Source organism: Ornithodoros turicata, unplaced genomic scaffold, assembly GCF_037126465.1.
Source record: "Ornithodoros turicata isolate Travis unplaced genomic scaffold, ASM3712646v1 ctg00001117.1, whole genome shotgun sequence".
Lineage (NCBI taxonomy): Eukaryota > Metazoa > Arthropoda > Arachnida > Ixodida > Argasidae > Ornithodoros > Ornithodoros turicata.
Genome location: NW_026999468.1, coordinates 171,365 through 188,421, shown reverse-complemented (window position 1 = coordinate 188,421; position 17,057 = coordinate 171,365). Strand labels below are relative to the sequence as shown.

Sequence of the window (17,057 nt, the reverse complement as noted above, 5' to 3'; positions counted from 1 at the left end):
GTCGCCGGAGTCGATGACGTACGATGATGACACTCACACGTCACGACTCCGACTCTCGGGTCGCGCGAGTTGAATAAACGAACACAGCCAATGCTGTCATTTTATTCCTCGTTGGCTACTGACTTGGCATCGAAAATATTTCGTAAACTTTGGTCGTGTTCGTTTATTCAACTCGCGCGACCCGGGAGTCGGAGTCGTGACGTGTGAGTGTTATCATCGTACGTCATCGACTCCAGCGACTCGCATCAAGATGAGAGTCGCTGAGAGTCGACTCTCGAGCACCTCCAGTGTTGATTCCTCAAATTTGCGAACGGGAGTCTGTGCCAGGGCGATGACGTCACGAGAACCTCACCAGAGCATTTTTGCCCAGCAAGAGTTGACTCTCTCGGCTCTCGAGTTGCTCGAGTCCAATAAACGAACACGACCTTTATGTCGTAGTTGCGACGACAAGCATCCTGGTTGACGTCATCTATTCGACCCTCATCATCTCAACACATTATCTGGCATCATACATCATCGCATCTCGACTATGCAGTCGTGACGCCGCCCACATGAGTCAGGGGAACAATGGCAAGCCGATCTGGTCACCACCGCTTGTTCCGTCCCCACCAATGCCGGGTGATATACAGCTCGCATAAGAGTTAACTTGAACACCATACTCAGTCCTGTGGACCCTCGTGGTGCTCAACTGGCCGTGACGTCACGCACAGGATGTTGCCAATTCGGGGATGGGCTTTTGCGAGCAATTTGCGAAATCTGCAAGAAAAAGCTTCCAAACTTCGCCATGAAATACGTTTTAATTTGACCTGGGTATAAGGTTATATCTAATCGTTCAAACAGAATCCTACCAGAAGTGTAATGTAGCCGTTGACTGTCAGCATGGTTACCGAAGCACGTTTTCCTCTCTGAACTTCTTCGCCAGAAAATGTCTCGATCGGTGGCCTTTTATGAGTTGCTGCGTTCGGAAGGATTCTTAGACCCCGTGTGTGTCGCATAACCTCTTCCTCCATCGCTGACATTTTGCCTTTCACCATATATTTCTACTGATTTCGATGGCAGATATACGACGTCGTTATTGTCCAAACCGAATTCATGCACCCACGTGGTCCCGCGGGGTGTGTCCTCCTGGTCGTCCACAGTTGGCTGAGACGACTGGATGGCGATGACGTAATCCCGCTTCGAAGTCATGTACCTGGCGGTCACACCCTGCGTGGTAACGGCGCCTCCGGTGCGCTGAATACGGTTAAAAGTCGGTGCATGTCCGATAGTGAGGGATCATGTGAACCGTTTCCGTCGGAATTTGCGAAAACCGTTTCATGGTCCCTTTAAAAGCGCTGCCTGAAATGCTCATTGCAGAAAGACGCAAAACTGAGCTGCGACAGCCCCATAAGACACTCTCTTTCATGCACGACGAACAATTATAGAAAGTTGATATCTGCAGTCGCTAATTCTAAAAAGTCTGACGCAATGCTAAACACAAAAAGAGACAAACTGCGATAGAGTGTTGCGCTCTCTTATAGCTGCACAGCTGTTGCCATCCCTTTGCTGCGTAGAGACACAATTGTATTCCAGATTGTAATTGCTATATCGACTGCTGCCTTACATGAAAAAAAAAAAAGAAAAAAAAAGACGCAGCGAAAGTACCACCGATATATTACTAAGCACGAAAAAAAAATGACCTAGTGCAAATGTTTGACAACACATTATTGAAACGGCCCTGAATTCAAATCCTTCCCTTGTGAATATCGCGTGATGACGTGATTGGCTCTATTTAAATAAAACTCACACTTGTATACTGTCCAGATGGTATTCCTCCTTGTGGCGCAGACGTAAAGTCGTTCAGCTCGTCTAGTCCTTGCCCAAAGATGAAGAGAAGCAGCTCAGTTGTCTTTTATCTATCTCTATGTACGTATCGTAATTTATGTTCCATTATATGTTAAATTTCATTTGAGCGTCGGGTCAAGTTCAACTCGACTCGACAGTCAACTCGATCCGCTCTGACGAGTTCATGTAAACCTTGACTTGACTACCGAATCGAACTTACAGACGTTTTCAGGTCAAAATTGCCATGCTTCACCGCCTGCTGTGTATCCTGCGTTAAAATTACGCTTCGGTCAAAATTATCAGCTCATCAATCGGCCTCGCACGAGTAGCAAGCCCGTTGACTTACCACTGTGCCGGCTTTGGCTGGCCAGTCTCATCCCTTGTCAAGATGAAGGTGAAGTGTCGATAGCATATACCTTTACCTAGGTCGCCGCTTCGATCGTGGCCGTGGACGTGGCAAGTTGCTGAAACATAGAGCATTGCACAGGCCGCATTGTTAAGTCCAAGCCGGCCCTGAGTCCTTCTTTTGCTTCCATACATGGCCGGTAACTGTCTCGAAGAATTTCTCGGCGTCCCGGCGCGTGTCCGGTTCGAGGAATTTCTTCTTTAACCGCGTATTCACACGAGCGACATCCTCACGGAATATTCTAGTGGAAGAAAAAGCGAAAACACTGCTCACAGAGCCGAAGTGCCGTCCTGTGTTATGTTGAGCATTGACACGGTGCGGAATATCGGAAGTGGCGTACTGCACACATTTAGCAGACGACACTTAGCAGACGACACCGTCAGCGTGTTTTCCTGTCGTCTGCTACGGAATATCTTGTGGTTGTGTTACAGGATATTTCCCACAGTTAGCAGTTCACGTGAAGAAACGACGTTGAGCGTTCGCGCTCGCGTGACAGCAGAAAGCCACGACGCTTTACGCAATCTTCCGCTTCCGGGGGAATGTCGCTCGTGTGAATACACGGTAAATGGCGTCTGCCGAGATCTCGGTGCACGTTCGCGAACCCTCACGTCGAGGAAGTTAATCGTAAAATTAGTTCACAGACCGACCGCTGTGGCGTTGTTTACGATCACGTGTTGTCTGGTGACGTAACGAATTCTTTAAAGTAAAGAGTGAGGTTCTCAGACGCGCCACGAGCAATTCGCGAATGAGAAAATTGTGTACCATTCCGATTTGTTCTTTGCAGCATTCATCTTTCACGTCTCTGCTGACCCAGCTCCTTACGGAAAATGCACGGATATCGAGGGCCACCACTACCAGCTTCCGGGGAAGGGCCATAAAACAGATTCCGACGGCTGTATAATCACATATGTGAGTGGCTTTCCGAATGGACACCCGACGTGAATATTTTCCCTCTAGTATAGTTTCGGATTCAATATTGGGCATGTTGCGGTTTTTTGTAGGAACTACGTCCTTCTCGGTACTGCGTTGTTTCCCGTTGATATGTAGCGTTTACTGTGCCGTAACGTAACGAGCTTTCGTGTGCAGCGTCATTTAAAGGGGCTGTGAGGTGACGTTTTAACATCGCTCGTAGAATCGTGCGCCTTCTCTCAAGCTGTCCACCTGGGGTGACGACGCGAAATGTTTTCACACTATACGGTGCGTTTTATGGTGCATTACGGTGCGCTGGCCAATTGAATTTTAAAAAAAAGAAATGAAAATGAATGAAAGGGTCGGAGCAAGCAGCCGACGACGGCGGGCACGATCCTTACTTGATAGTGAGAATGCTCCGAGCCTTGTTTCTTTCTTTTTTTTTAATTGTCAGCTCAAGCGCCCATTTATTTATTTGTTTATTTATTTGCAATACCCCCGGGGCCACAAGGGCACAAATAGAGGGGAAGGGCTCGATACATAAATGGATCATACAAATAGTTACAAAAGGCGCACTGGGCACTCAAAAATGCAGAATGTAACACACAGGGAAGGGTCACAGACATAGTAAGCGCGCATATAAGTGCACACTGGTGGGAAAGTTATTAAACATAGGAAAGGAGCCACAGGCCGATGCCCCAAAATAAATAACAGTAGCAACAATTAACGGACAACATAGCACATAATAACGGGACAACAGGAGGGCGAAAATGGTTTCCGCAGTCCTTATGTAGCCAATAACTCTGTAATAGAATCCCTAAGAGAGGGCAGACACCGTACGGGAGCAATGTCACACGGTAACCTGTTCCAATCACATGCGGTGCGAATGAAAAAAAAAAAAAAAAGAGTGGAAGGAAGAATTAGTAGTGGCGCGATTGGATTTTACCTTTTCGAAAGTGGTCCAAGCGGTGGGAGGTATACGTGGGGGGCTGATATGTAAGAGGAGAGAGCACGTTTGTGCCGTGTCGCCGTACGTCACAATGGTCACGTGAGGGGAGTAGACTACGTCACGACGTCCTCTCGTTCCAGTAGTTTGATAGCTCGCGTTGGTTTCGTCATCCACCAATATGCTCTACAAAAAACTGTGTTCGAAACAGGCAACAATATGCCTCATGATGGCTTTTGATTTGGGATACGCACCTTTGCCTCAGCTGCAAATGCAAGACCGCCCATCACAGTACACATCGATACTAACTCACTTAATTGATACGCCGCATAATTATTTGTGTAAAAAGCCGTGCGGCAGTCTAAAGTTTCTATTTGTGTGCTTCACAAGTCGTGCAAATGATGTTCGCACATTGCCGTTTCTGTTTATGTTTGCCATATACATGTTGAAGGAAACACGATTTGTCTTTGAGAGTGCATTTGTTGCAGCTGCCGAGACTGACAGCACGTGCGTATAAGACGGCTATGAGCACGCGCACGCTTCGCTTTTATTTATTTTGTATTTTCGGTAGATTCCATCTATTTTTGTCATGCACTGCACTCCGGAGCGAGCTTAGATGCTGTTCACATACCCTATCACGTGAGGGAGAGGGCGCTGGAAACGACAGCGCAAGCAGCACGTGGTAGCCACCTGTCGGGAGGCCCGTCGTCCGGACCCGACTTCATCCTTCGCTCAGCACACCATTCATTCTAGCCCGCCATAGTTCTTCTATGCACTCCTTTCACGAGAAGGATTTTTTTCCCCATCAGGACGCGGGTATATCACGTGAGTAGAATTTGCGGGATATATCATACCTCATCATACCTCGTTGTCGCGCCAAATGACTTGCATCCAGCCTTGCCTGCGGCCGCGCTTGCACAGCCGGGTAGGGAAACGAGAAAAGTTCTGTCAAGGAGCTGCCAAACGACGCGGCAATATGAGCCTCGTGGATCCGGGGTACCCGAAACGTACTGATCATTCAAAAAAAAAAAAAAAGAAAAGGAAAAAGAAAAGAAAGAAAAAGAAAAGAAAGAACAGCACTTGCGTACGGCAGGAAGGCGAGGGCGGATTCGCTTCCAGTACGGTTTCGCACCTCCTCGCCGCTTGGGTGGCTCGGGGCGCTGTCGTCGCTCCCTTCAAACATTAGCGCACGCTGCCTGTATCGTATTGTTTGGATTTATTTGTATCCTGCCTACCAACGGGTGACAACAGCATGCTGTGCAGTGCACTATAAAGATATAATATACAATTTAATTCATAGCAAAAGGAGAACGAACAACCAGCTGAAATGGCAGCTGTAAATCAATTCAGGATACAAAACAAAAACACATAAAACATAAAAACATAAAACAAAATAACAATCGGGAAATAATCAGACATAATCGGTTACAAAGTAGACGATGGGCAAAACATTTGCATTGATGAAGATACATGTAAATATCAATGTCGAGATGGTTACAGCCATTAAAGAGAGAGAGAGAAAAAAAAAAGAGAAAGAGTATGTTTGGAAGTGCTCAAACGTCGCCATGCCAATGCTGGACAGCTGTTCAGAGAAAGTTTGCTTCACACAACAAGTTCACATTTTGTTTTCACAGTGCCACTGTCGAAACGTCGACCCCTTGCCCATTTTACTTTTTAACGTCTCCCCATGTAATAAACTAGTGTTTGTAACTTCCCTAAAATCTGTTTCCGCGTCTTTTTTTGAACTTATATATATATATATATATATATATATATATATATATATATGGTGTCCCAGCTAAATGCATATTTTTTGAAAATATACGTATCATTTTTTTCGAGTTGAAATCAATTGCAATATATATATACATATATATATAGGATCCATATAAGTCTCTGAAGTCTCTATGGGACCCGTACCCGTACTGATGTAGTGACTCATGACATGGCTGGACTCATAAGATGAAACTCATATGAGTCTCATCCAGGATTTCTTTATAGGAGCCTAATGAATGCCACTACCTCTGCTATAAACCCTATGTCCCACGAGCTGAAGTAGTACAGTGGCGAAACAGGCCCGATGGAACTTGGTGTCTGGTAAGAATGGCTATTTATATCACATACTTTTTGTATATCTTTTCATGTATATGGAACACACCTTAAAGGGATATTAGCTCGCAGCAACCCGCATTGGGAAATGTAGCTCGATTGCCCACAGCTCGAAATGTATGCTAGCAAATTATTCCGGCAGCAAATCGGCACTGTTATCGAGAAAATTAATTTTTACCATTATCCGCAGCGCAGTTCAAACAGAAAAATCGGCTCTCAGCAGCAGATCGACAGCTGCCAGTTACGTTCTAGAAAATGCCCGCTGACGGGTTGGTTGAGAGGTCCCGCATGGTGTACGCTTTCAGACATATGTCGGCACAGTTCCCTTAGAAGTCGGCCCAGGACGCACATTCCCCCAGGGCGTGAGTCGTGACGTTGCCCACATACGTGAGGCCGACAACGGCAAGCCCTACCACCACCACCACCACCACCACCACGGGCAGACGACATATGGCTAATGTTTCGGTCTGCTTCTGGGCTGCTTTCCGAAGCACGCAAAATGGCCCTCGATTGCTGCATGCGGCATTTTTTTTTTGTCAACCGGGATGCCGTATGAGGATCTCTCTGCAGTTTGTCTAAGTGCAAGGATACATCAGTCCAGAATTCCAGCAATCCAGGAATTTCATTTTGCCATCACGAAGACCGCCATGTACGGAGCGAAACGGGCAAGTTGCGAGTGCGTGCTATCGACTGCATGAGATAAAACTGGAAGCAGTGTTTAGCGTGTGTTCGATGCCACTTCTCAAAAGATACCTCGTAGTAGGACGTCGTGACATCTTCGAAGCAAGAGTGAGCGTGCCACCGACAAAGAAGAAAAGAAAAAGCTAAGGAGAAACGTTAAAAGTTGACGTTTTTGATCGCTTCTAGTGGAGGAGAGATGGAGGTAAGATTACTGTACATCAGTATGTAATTTCATTGCCGCTTATATGTTCACGAGATAAAGATTATGTAGCTTGGAAGAAATAGAAGTTGTAAACTGGGGGGTGTTTGCGCTTTTGGTTGTTGTTTTTGTGCTTTTCTTTTTTTTTGCTTTCAGAATGAGCCCATTCCCAACACATCGAAGGGCATCCATACTTGTGACACAATGGCAGGTATAAACATTAGACTTTCTGCAGTACGTGAGTTCGATGTTTCGTGAACACTAACTCATTGAGGTGTATCCCATTTGAAACCATTGAGAATAACCTTTCAAAAGCAAACGCGTAAGTATCCACGGTTAAAAATAAACCCCCGGTGAATATACGCTTAAAAATCAACGCGCAAAAATAATCGCCGAAATATCCCCGTGTAAATAAAAAACGCCAAGGAATCCACGGTTAAGAATATATAGTTAAAAATAAATCGTTTCAGAATCCCCCCAAATCCACCCTACAGTTGTTAGCATCATGTGGTATGGCCCAAATCAAGGTGAACTGCAAGCAAGGCACTTCAACTAACCTCACAGGACCAAACTAGCCTAAACTATCCCAAACTAACCGAAACCAAACTAAACTAACCAAACATAACATGATATAACCCGAGCGTAAATTGCAACCACTCCGCCTCCGTGCTAGATGGTGAGGGGATTTTGAAACAGTTTATTTTTAATGGTGGATTATTAAACGGTGATCTCTAAGCGGGGATAGTCACTAAGCGGTTTATTTTAGGAGATATATTTTTAACCGTGTATTTTTTAAGCGGATTATTCTTGAATGTGTTATTCTTAAACGTTTATCGTTAATGGTGGATTTCGGGGACGGTTGTATCCCGTTTGAAACTCTTGAAAATAACCTTTCAAAAATAAACGCGTAAGCAGCCACGGTTAATAATAAATCTCCCAGAATAGATGCTTAAATATCAACGCAGAAAAATAATCGCTCAAATATCCCAGTGTAAATAAAAACGCTAAGGAATGCCCGGTTAACAATATGCCGTTAAAAATAAATCGTTTCAGAATCCACCCCAAAATCAACCATACGGTTGCTACTGTCTCATGGTATGGCCGCGAGTGAAATCGACAATCCGCTTCGACAAATAGCCCCAAAGTCGGCGAATTTAATTAGACTCCCGCCATGAGTATACTTCGTACGCGAAGCAGGCGTCCGTGTAAAGCGAACTCAGAGCACACGCATGAACGAACGAGCGCTCAGTTCTGCCACAGTTCCCGACGATGCTTTGTCAAGCTTAGAAAGGAAAACAGCAACGGCACCCACACACAGAACAAATATGGCAGCCATGACAGACCACTAGGTAGAGGGTGAGCGCTTACAAGGGCGAAAACCACCAATATAAGCTACGTCTTACTGCTATCAGCTGCGTAGAAATACACATCTATCACTCCGCTGTCGTGTTAGACTACAGGATATATTTTGAAACAGTATATTTTTAACGATATATTTTTACACAGCTGTTTCAGTTTCCCAGCGCATGAACTCATTATCGTACACGCCCCTTATTTTCATTTTCCAGCGTTGGTGTGGTTGTACCCATGGACGAACTACGTCTGAACTCTTTGGTGCTTCAACATAGTGTAAGCGAGTGCGGACTCCTCTACACGCTCGTGTCACATCGGTAGCGACACGAAAAAGCAAACAAGTGCACAGGACGGAACAAACTGCAGTTCCAAGCTGTACTGCTGGTTATACAGCCCTTTAGTAGTGAGAATCATTGAGCTTAGCCATTCTCTTGTGATATAAATGCAATGTCAACTACAATATGCCAGTGCTTTCTTTCACAGCTGCTCACACCAGCTCCATTTGACTGAACACACAGACACGATTTGAGTTTCACTCCTTCGTGTGGACTCTCCCCAATATCGGACGAGATCAGTGCCCTGGTAATCTATGACACAAGGGACACCAGCACAAGAGTTGTGCAACTCAGGGCAGCTGATACTCGCAATGCATCAGCACTGCGCAGTGTGAAGCAGAGGCTTATGTACCTACATACTTCGATTCTACTGTACAATCTCAAGGGTAGGTCGTGCATACTTTGTAAGGGTTTGATGATACAGTTATGCGAGACAAAAAGGTCAAGAGCACAATATGCGCTAGTGGATCTAACGTAGGAAATTTATCACTTGTGATTCCTTATCTGTTTCCGGGTTCCCTAAAAAAATATCCCGTAGGTCAAAACTTGTGGAAGAACCTGTTAAGCTAAAGCATCCATTTGGGCTTGTTGGTACATTTCCTTGACGATAAAAGAGCTAAAAGGGACGAACGCAGACGAGGACACAGACTGTGGGTGCGATGCAATGTAGAGCAAAGCAACAGTAAAGGGGCGGTACAAAAGCAAAGCAAAGAGCAAAAGCAAAGAGAGAGAGAGAGAGAGAGAAAGAGATTTTGGAAGCCCTGCTGATTGGTAAAGGTGGTGACACGTGTGTTAGCGCAGTGATAATCGCACTCTCGCAGAGGGAAAGGGAATTCCTGCTGCAGAAATGACGATGGTTTTCATAGTCCATCAAATTGTCGAAAGAGTAATGCTCTAATATTGTGTCGTCTCTTTTGGCACTTTTTACCGCAAGGAACCTGTTCCGTTAACTTTTTCTCTGTCTTCTCATTTTACTCTGCCAGTCAAGTACAAGCGCACAATGGGCCACCGTCCCTGTGATTTGCCTGTCAGACACGTCATAAGCTGGTAATAACGCCCATGATACTTTATAGGTCACATACGTGGCCCCGAAACTAAACCATAATGGAAACAGGAGGATTTGTATAAGAAACTTGTGCAAATTATTTCGCAGAAGCTGTTTTATTGTAGCATGTCACGAAACGCCCCTAATTCCCCTGAATTAGAGGTGCCTGAATTCCGCCCGAATACCCCTAATTCGTGGCGTGAATGCTTTACGAACCCCCCCCATATGTCCCCAGATGTCCCCATACCGAAGTCAACAACGTCACACCAAAGCGAAGCAGCTGCCAGCGCTTCTGATGTCTCGAGGCCCAAATGTCACTGTCGTCTGCTGTCGCCATGTTGAGAATCGTACTCGCACCCGTTCCACAACCTGCCCGGGGGTTGCCCTACTCCCATGGTCACATGGTACAACTCTGTCACGTGACAAACTCCTACTCGAGGGTTAGTTGTGGAACGTACCTGTTGAAGTGCTCCCTGCTCGTACGTGCATTTGCTAACAAACTGGTTCTGGCAGAAGCTCTCGAGCAACGGAGTGAGATAGGGTCAAACGAATGATAAAAAAGAGAGACGAAATATATTTACAACAATCGCAATGAACCGTTCTTGCGAGGGCCCAATAAGTGAAGAGTGGAATGGTGCCGACCATTTGTGCCTGGCACTCCGAGACCTAACACCACCGCTATAAAAGATGGCCCTTTTCAGGCCACCGCACACCTTTACACGGAGACAGCACTGCAAGAAGGACCTACCTAAAACCCATAAAGTGAATTCAGTTAAGCTTAGTGTCTGTCATTTCTTTGTTTGGCACCTGCATTTCCAGTACAACAACGAAATAAATTACAGTAGTGACAGCCCACTTGAGTGGTGCAGCTGCAAAAATATCTCGGCTTCAATACTTTCTTTGATCTCAGCCAGCAGAAATCTCCTGTCTCAATGTCTAATATGTCTCGGTATCCCAATAAACGGTCCATCCTTGTAAACGCATTACTCAATAAGGTGTGCACACCTTGCATGCGAAGGAAGTAACAGGCAACAAAGCACATTTGAGAAATTGGAATCTGGATGTGCAAAATTTCGGTTTTCCCGAACTTCCGAGAGTTTCCGAACTCTAGAGCCAACGTGTGCTAACTGTAAATCCGTTCCATAACGTTGCTGGTGTTGTTGCATTTGAAAATAAAGAAAGTATGGATTCAGGCGAATCACCATCAGCCTGCAAAGTTTCAAGCGCCAGAAATGTATTTTCACGACGCGATCAAAATGTGCACCTTTGCTAAATTTACCTTGTATACAAAAAGACACAATGAAAGGATGAGCTTGTAAGGACCATATTCCTTGACTATGGGGAACACACACACGAAAACACGGCTCAACCGAACAACGCGGAACGGCACAACTCAGCGAGCAACATGGCTTGTCTGTTTTTCTTTTGGAGACAAGGCGAGACGGCAACCAGAGCGCATGCGCAGAGCAACGGATTCTTTCCTCTCCGCTAGAGGGGCGCGCCGACGCTGTTTCAGTCGGCGGCGTCATCGGCAGCGACGTTCAGCCCGGGTTAGGGGCGTGCTCACTACCACAAGGGGTGACACAAACCCGCCATTGTTGTAACTACCGTCAAGCGGGTGTTTTTAGCAAAACTGCCATCTTGTCCTGGTCGTCATAGAAATCTTCATTTTGAGGTCATGTGACTTCGTTTACATGTCGTTATGCCGCTTACCGACATATTTCCGTCGTCGTAACGCCACGAGATTTTACCGTATTTTACCAGCGTAAACTATGCGGTGTCTCTTCCGCAACATGGTAGCCCATTTCTCCTTAGTTTAAGTACATCGCATCGGCTCAGTGAGTCTTAACGCGCGGTCGTCATAACATCTTTGGAAGTCGTCAACAGTACGAGGCGTTATGTGCAAAACTGCACGTTTTACTGCGAGATTATTATATAAAAATAATTACCGTGATCGAAAGACATCCAAAACGTTGCGCAGAAACAACAACCGCATTGTTTACAAACGGTTTGGCCGCCGATCACGCGCGCCGCCATCTTCAAGGTCACATATATGCCTTGACGTTTGCTGTGACGTGCGACCAGGATGCATTGCGTTCGCCCAGCACGCTTTCGTCTACGGAGCAATACATTGAATGCCACCCCTGTGCTCACTACTGTCGCGCTTTTCGAAAATGCCGTTTTTTAATGCGTCAGCATTATATTGGCTACGCAAGAATACTCGTATTTTTTTAAATTTTCACACACTTAGTGAAACACCCTGTAAACAGTCCACTGCTCGTATGAATTGTAGGCAGGAGCGGATCCAGACCCTCGGTATGGGGGGGCGGTTCCTTTGTCAGGGCGCGTAGTGGGGGAGGGGGAGAGGGAAATTCACAATGTATTAACTGACGTTTTGGGGGGCGATCGCCCCCCCCCCCTGGATCCGCCACTGATTGCAGGTGTAAACGGACTGCTCATCCGTTCACCTTGCATACAACCAAGACCAGGACGTTTCCATGAAAGTGGCCCGAATCAACAGTGTAATGCATAGGGTGGAATACGCAGTGTGATACGTAACGTATGTGTACCGTTCGAAACTAATGCGGCTTCCATTTTACCCAGTATCCGCTTCTGTGGACACATACCCTTGCCTATCGCAAGGTTGCGGGTTTTGGTTCCGGACCTTACCAACTTGGAGGCCATGTTGCCGAGACACGCAGTCTTCCGCGATGGGCGATATAGATACGGTGTGCCGTGTCAACACCACCTAAATATAGAAAGACTGTGCGCTCGTCGACTTGACGTAAGAATTAAGAGTCAGCCAATCAGGATCGTTGTTTCAACGGTCGTAGCCAATTACGAACGGGCTTTCAGAGGTCGTGACCATGGAGGAGAACCAGCATCGTCTGCGAGTTGTGATTCGACGTCCCCGAGTGAGCTGCAATCTTTATTTTTTTTAAGATTATTTTTTAGATTTTAGATTTCCGCTATGAGTGGTGTACAGATGTGGAGAGATGGAAAGAGGACAGCAGGAAGGAGTGGAGAATAGGGGGGGGTTAGTATCCATCCTGGGCAGACTTCAGCGTGAAGTGTGCCGGCATTCGTGTGGAAAGTCTTCCGGTAAACTCAGGGAAAACCACGGACAGCACAGCCGGTGACAGGATTCGAACCCGTGTCACCTCCCAGTCTCGGCGTGGAAAGCGATCATCCTAACCACTATGCCACGGGAGCTGGTACAATCATTTGCGGATTCTTGAATTCGCAGAACGGTGGATCGCAGCAGCGGACGAATTCTGACTACATATATATATATATATATATATATATATAGGGGAGAAAAGACACCAGAGACTGAAGTAGGGAGTAGGGGAAGTTATTTATTAAGCTGGCATTTAAACTAAGGGTCTGGGGAAGTCTACGTTTCGGCGGAAGCTCCGCCTTCTTCGGGACTGAGACGAAAATCTATGTACAAGGTCTTTTAAAAGGTTACAAAAGTGTCGTCACAGTTGGTACAATTCCACTGCGAGGCAGTCGTCAGTGAGTCATGTTCTGGAAGATTCCGGAAGGTTCCTGGGTCATCGGCCGGGGAGATTACGTGTCAGAGTCTTGGGTCGCGCTCGTTGAAAACCTGTTGTCCGGGGTGTTCTTAGAGTCGTTGTGTCCAACTGTAAAGAAAAAAAGAGGCAGCGGGCACTCCGAGGACATACAGAAAAAAAGTTATCCGGATATGCTTCTTACAGTTGATAGCACTCCTTTATCCTCATTTATTAGAGATTGGAATTTGTAGATCAAGTACGATTCGCGTTGCTCTCTGCAGCGATCGGATGTGAAATTTGACTCTAAAATAAAAAGTGCGACGTTATTAATGGAATGACCGGGTCGACTAAAATGGCGAGAAACCGGGAGGCTACCTTTTTTCGAAACATATATACTGGAAGAAAGGGGTTCGGGCGACCGCGAAATTAAATAAGTACTAACAAAATATGAGGCAGACAACGAAGATGTAGGAAGTAGAAAAAGGGGGAGTTGTTTATTTACTAGTGGAAAGTTGAGGGGGAAGTCAACGTTGCGGCGGAAGCTCCGCCTTCGTCAGGACTGAAGAATGACAAATGACACTTGGAGTTTTATACAGTGCTACAATGACGTCGCCCCGATTGTGACGTCATTGTAGCACTGTATAAAACTCCAAGTGTCATTTGTCATTCTTCAGTCCTGACGAAGGCGGAGCTTCCGCCGCAACGTTGACTTCCCCCTTAACTTTCCACTAGTAAATAAATAACTCCCCCTTTTTCTACTTCCTACATCTTCGTTGTCTGCCTCATATTTTGTTAGTACCTATATATATATATGTGTGTCACACGTAGCGAAGGAGGGAAAGGAGGGAATGCGCAGGATTTCTCTGTCTAGGCGGTGGTGGCCGTGTGCTGACTTTTCGGGTGAGCGAAATGGATCCAGAGTCTGACCTCTGTGGCTCCGCTCATGATCACAGCGGAATCGCGATGTACGTAAGTTATCACGCGAATTATTATCGAAATACCTTCTTCTCCGCTGCAAGCTTAAGGACGCAGCATGGCCGCTGCTCCGAATCCGCGCCTTTATACCGGTGCTGTTGTGTACTGTTGGGGACACGGTTGTCTAAAATCTTCAGCCCGCGGCGGAACGATCCCCTATCGGCGATGTCGCGCACGAAGAAACTATACCAATCAGATCACCCAAGGTCGCCATTTTCCCATGTATTTGTTCCTATCCCGAAGCGTGCAATGCCGGAGGCCGCCCTTAGATACTCCATTGTTACCAGACGTTGGCTTGCGTGGATTGTAGCGCGCTAAAGATCCAGTTGAAGCACAATCCAAGCCAGGCCAAGCCACCGAAGGAGAAATGGACGACTGCAGCGCCTGCGGCGCATGGTACGACAAGTACGCTATGTGATGCACGCAGCCGTGCACTAGATCCTTCCGATCGCTCAACACGTTTAAAAACGGACCAAAAAGTGAAACACGACAGAGAAAGTTGTTATACGCATTTTATTTGGACATATAAAGACTAGATTCATTCGCAGAAACAACAAAAACATTTTGCCGCTAAACTTAGCGCGCTGAAGTGATCCGGAACGGCAACAGTGGGGTATCTAGTGGCGGCCTTCTTCGTTGCACGCTTTTCCGAGGTGAGTTTGGGGGACCTGATACCAATACCCTCCCCGAGGGGAGGCCGCGCTGGACTGCTCTCCCTAGCAGACCATGTAGCAGACGACGCTGAGAATGCGATGGTACTCTCTCCCAACAGGTGGCGCTGCATTGCCTTACCTCGGAGACTGTAATGGTATACAGTTCATACATGTAGTTCCTTCGTGCGCGACATCGCCGATAGGGGACTGCTCGGCAACGCGCTGGAGATTTTCGACAACCGTGTCCCCAACAGTACGTAATACCGGCACTGCATTCCACACACTACTTTCAGGAGATCTCCGGGAAGTAAATGTACGCTTTGTATGCTGTATTTCAGTTCACTTATAATCGTGGCACCAGCATCCGCACGGAGTATGTTACGGTTCACTCCACATGCAGTCAGGGGAAGTGCGGTTGAAACACGGGGTGCTTTCCTTCTTGCCCATGCGGCTCGTCCCTTCAGCCTTCACTCGTGTGAGTATATCAAAAGGAATGCTTCTCCGCAGAGATGACGTGCACGAAGTTTGCAACTTGCAACACGCCGCGGTGGTACTTGACGCTCAGCCTATAGAGCGCCAGTCCGGATTCGCTCTCCTGTCTTCATGCTTCTTAATACAATATAATTAGGGCCTGACTTTTTCGGGTTTTATTTTTGGCCAAATTCGGGGGGTAAATATCGGGTGATATTTTTCATTCGAAAATTCGGGTGTATTCGGGTTAAATCCCGTTACGGCATATTCTGTCGTCAGGAATTCGGGTGTATTCGGGTGATTTTTTTTGTTTAATAAAAATTTGTCTTAACATGGAACTAATGTTTAGCAATGGTATCAAACTTTATTTTAATGCACACTTATGAGTGTGCCACGCGACCCGGATGTTTTCGGGTAGATTCGGGTTAAACCCGAATTTTACAGATTTCGTTCGGGGGGTAAATATCGGGCGGATACGGGTTTAACCCTAAAAAGTCAGGCCCTAAATATAATGTCGTCTTGTGAAAAAAAATAATTCAGCACGTGTTAATTGACATGTATGCACAGTTCAAGTTGGAAACTGTTCCTTTGTTCATCTACCTGTCACCCAGGTGCAGGATGTAGAGTGGGGGGGGGGGGGAGGTCCGGGTACCCTATCGTTGACTGTGAGTTTAATTTAGGGATGTGTCAACCGAATCCGCGAATCCTTGAATCCCCGAATCCTCTGGCAGGAATTCGAGATTCGGGAATCTGAATACCATTGCACAAAACGGCGAATCGAATCTCTTTCGAATCCACCGACCATGTTTACTCGTTTCTTTTTCAAATTGGCGCCTCAGGAGTCCCCCAAAAGCCTCATTGACCGACGGGTGTCTTTCTTGTTTCACTGTTTACATTGCTCTCGACTGAAAGAGTTCAGGCATGAACTGTTACATTAGAAGTTTAAGAGTAATATGGTTTTGCTTTTTTGATCGTTGCTGTAACTTCATGGATATAATTAAGACTCGAGAATTTACGTATTTCTTGTAGTGGACGAATAATACGTTAAGTAAATTAAGAACTATATGGGTATACTTTCTAACGAAACTGAACTACTTTTTTTTTTCATTAAGCAAATGTATCATATTCTGCTTCAATACAATTTTCAGTAGAAGTTATTTTTTTTGTGGCTTTTTAAACTCTTTTTAAAGAAAGGACTCGAAAGATTCGAGATTCGTAAGATTCGTGGATTCGCAGAAACCTTCCATGGATTCGGATTCGGATACGGATTCGCAAAATGCTGGATTCGTCCCATCTCTAGTTTAATTTATGTCGCCCATAGTGCTTCAATTGAGCTTAGCAAGCAGGATGCTATCCAGGACAGGACACCCTCACCACGAAAGACCCTGGGTCTGGCCCCCTTGTCAGCGATGTGTTGCAAGTCACCATCAGCGCCTACCAGTCACTATCACGTCACAAGGACGTCATATAGTCAGCCGTGTAACGGTGCGTGATTACTGATTTCCACGTCTTTCTTGCAGATAATGGTGCTGGTGCTGTCGGCGACTCACTGTTTTCTTGCTTCACACCAATATTACGAATATCTTACGGCCAACGGGTTTTCTCAATAAAGACGTGCACAGTTGTCAAATTT

At 46.1% G+C, this 17,057-nt stretch overlaps 1 protein-coding gene across 1 annotated transcript; it reads left to right on the top strand.

Annotated features, from left to right (window-relative positions):
- Positions 1 to 1,816: 1,816 nt before the first annotated feature.
- On the top strand, positions 1,817 to 17,057 carry LOC135376474 (uncharacterized). Its single transcript, XM_064608988.1, has 5 exons — positions 1,817 to 1,905; positions 3,015 to 3,139; positions 6,087 to 6,182; positions 15,292 to 15,428; positions 16,945 to 17,057. Exons 1-4 carry the CDS (start codon positions 1,866 to 1,868, stop codon positions 15,370 to 15,372), a joined length of 342 nt encoding a protein of 113 aa, XP_064465058.1. The 5' UTR covers positions 1,817 to 1,865; the 3' UTR covers positions 15,373 to 15,428; positions 16,945 to 17,057.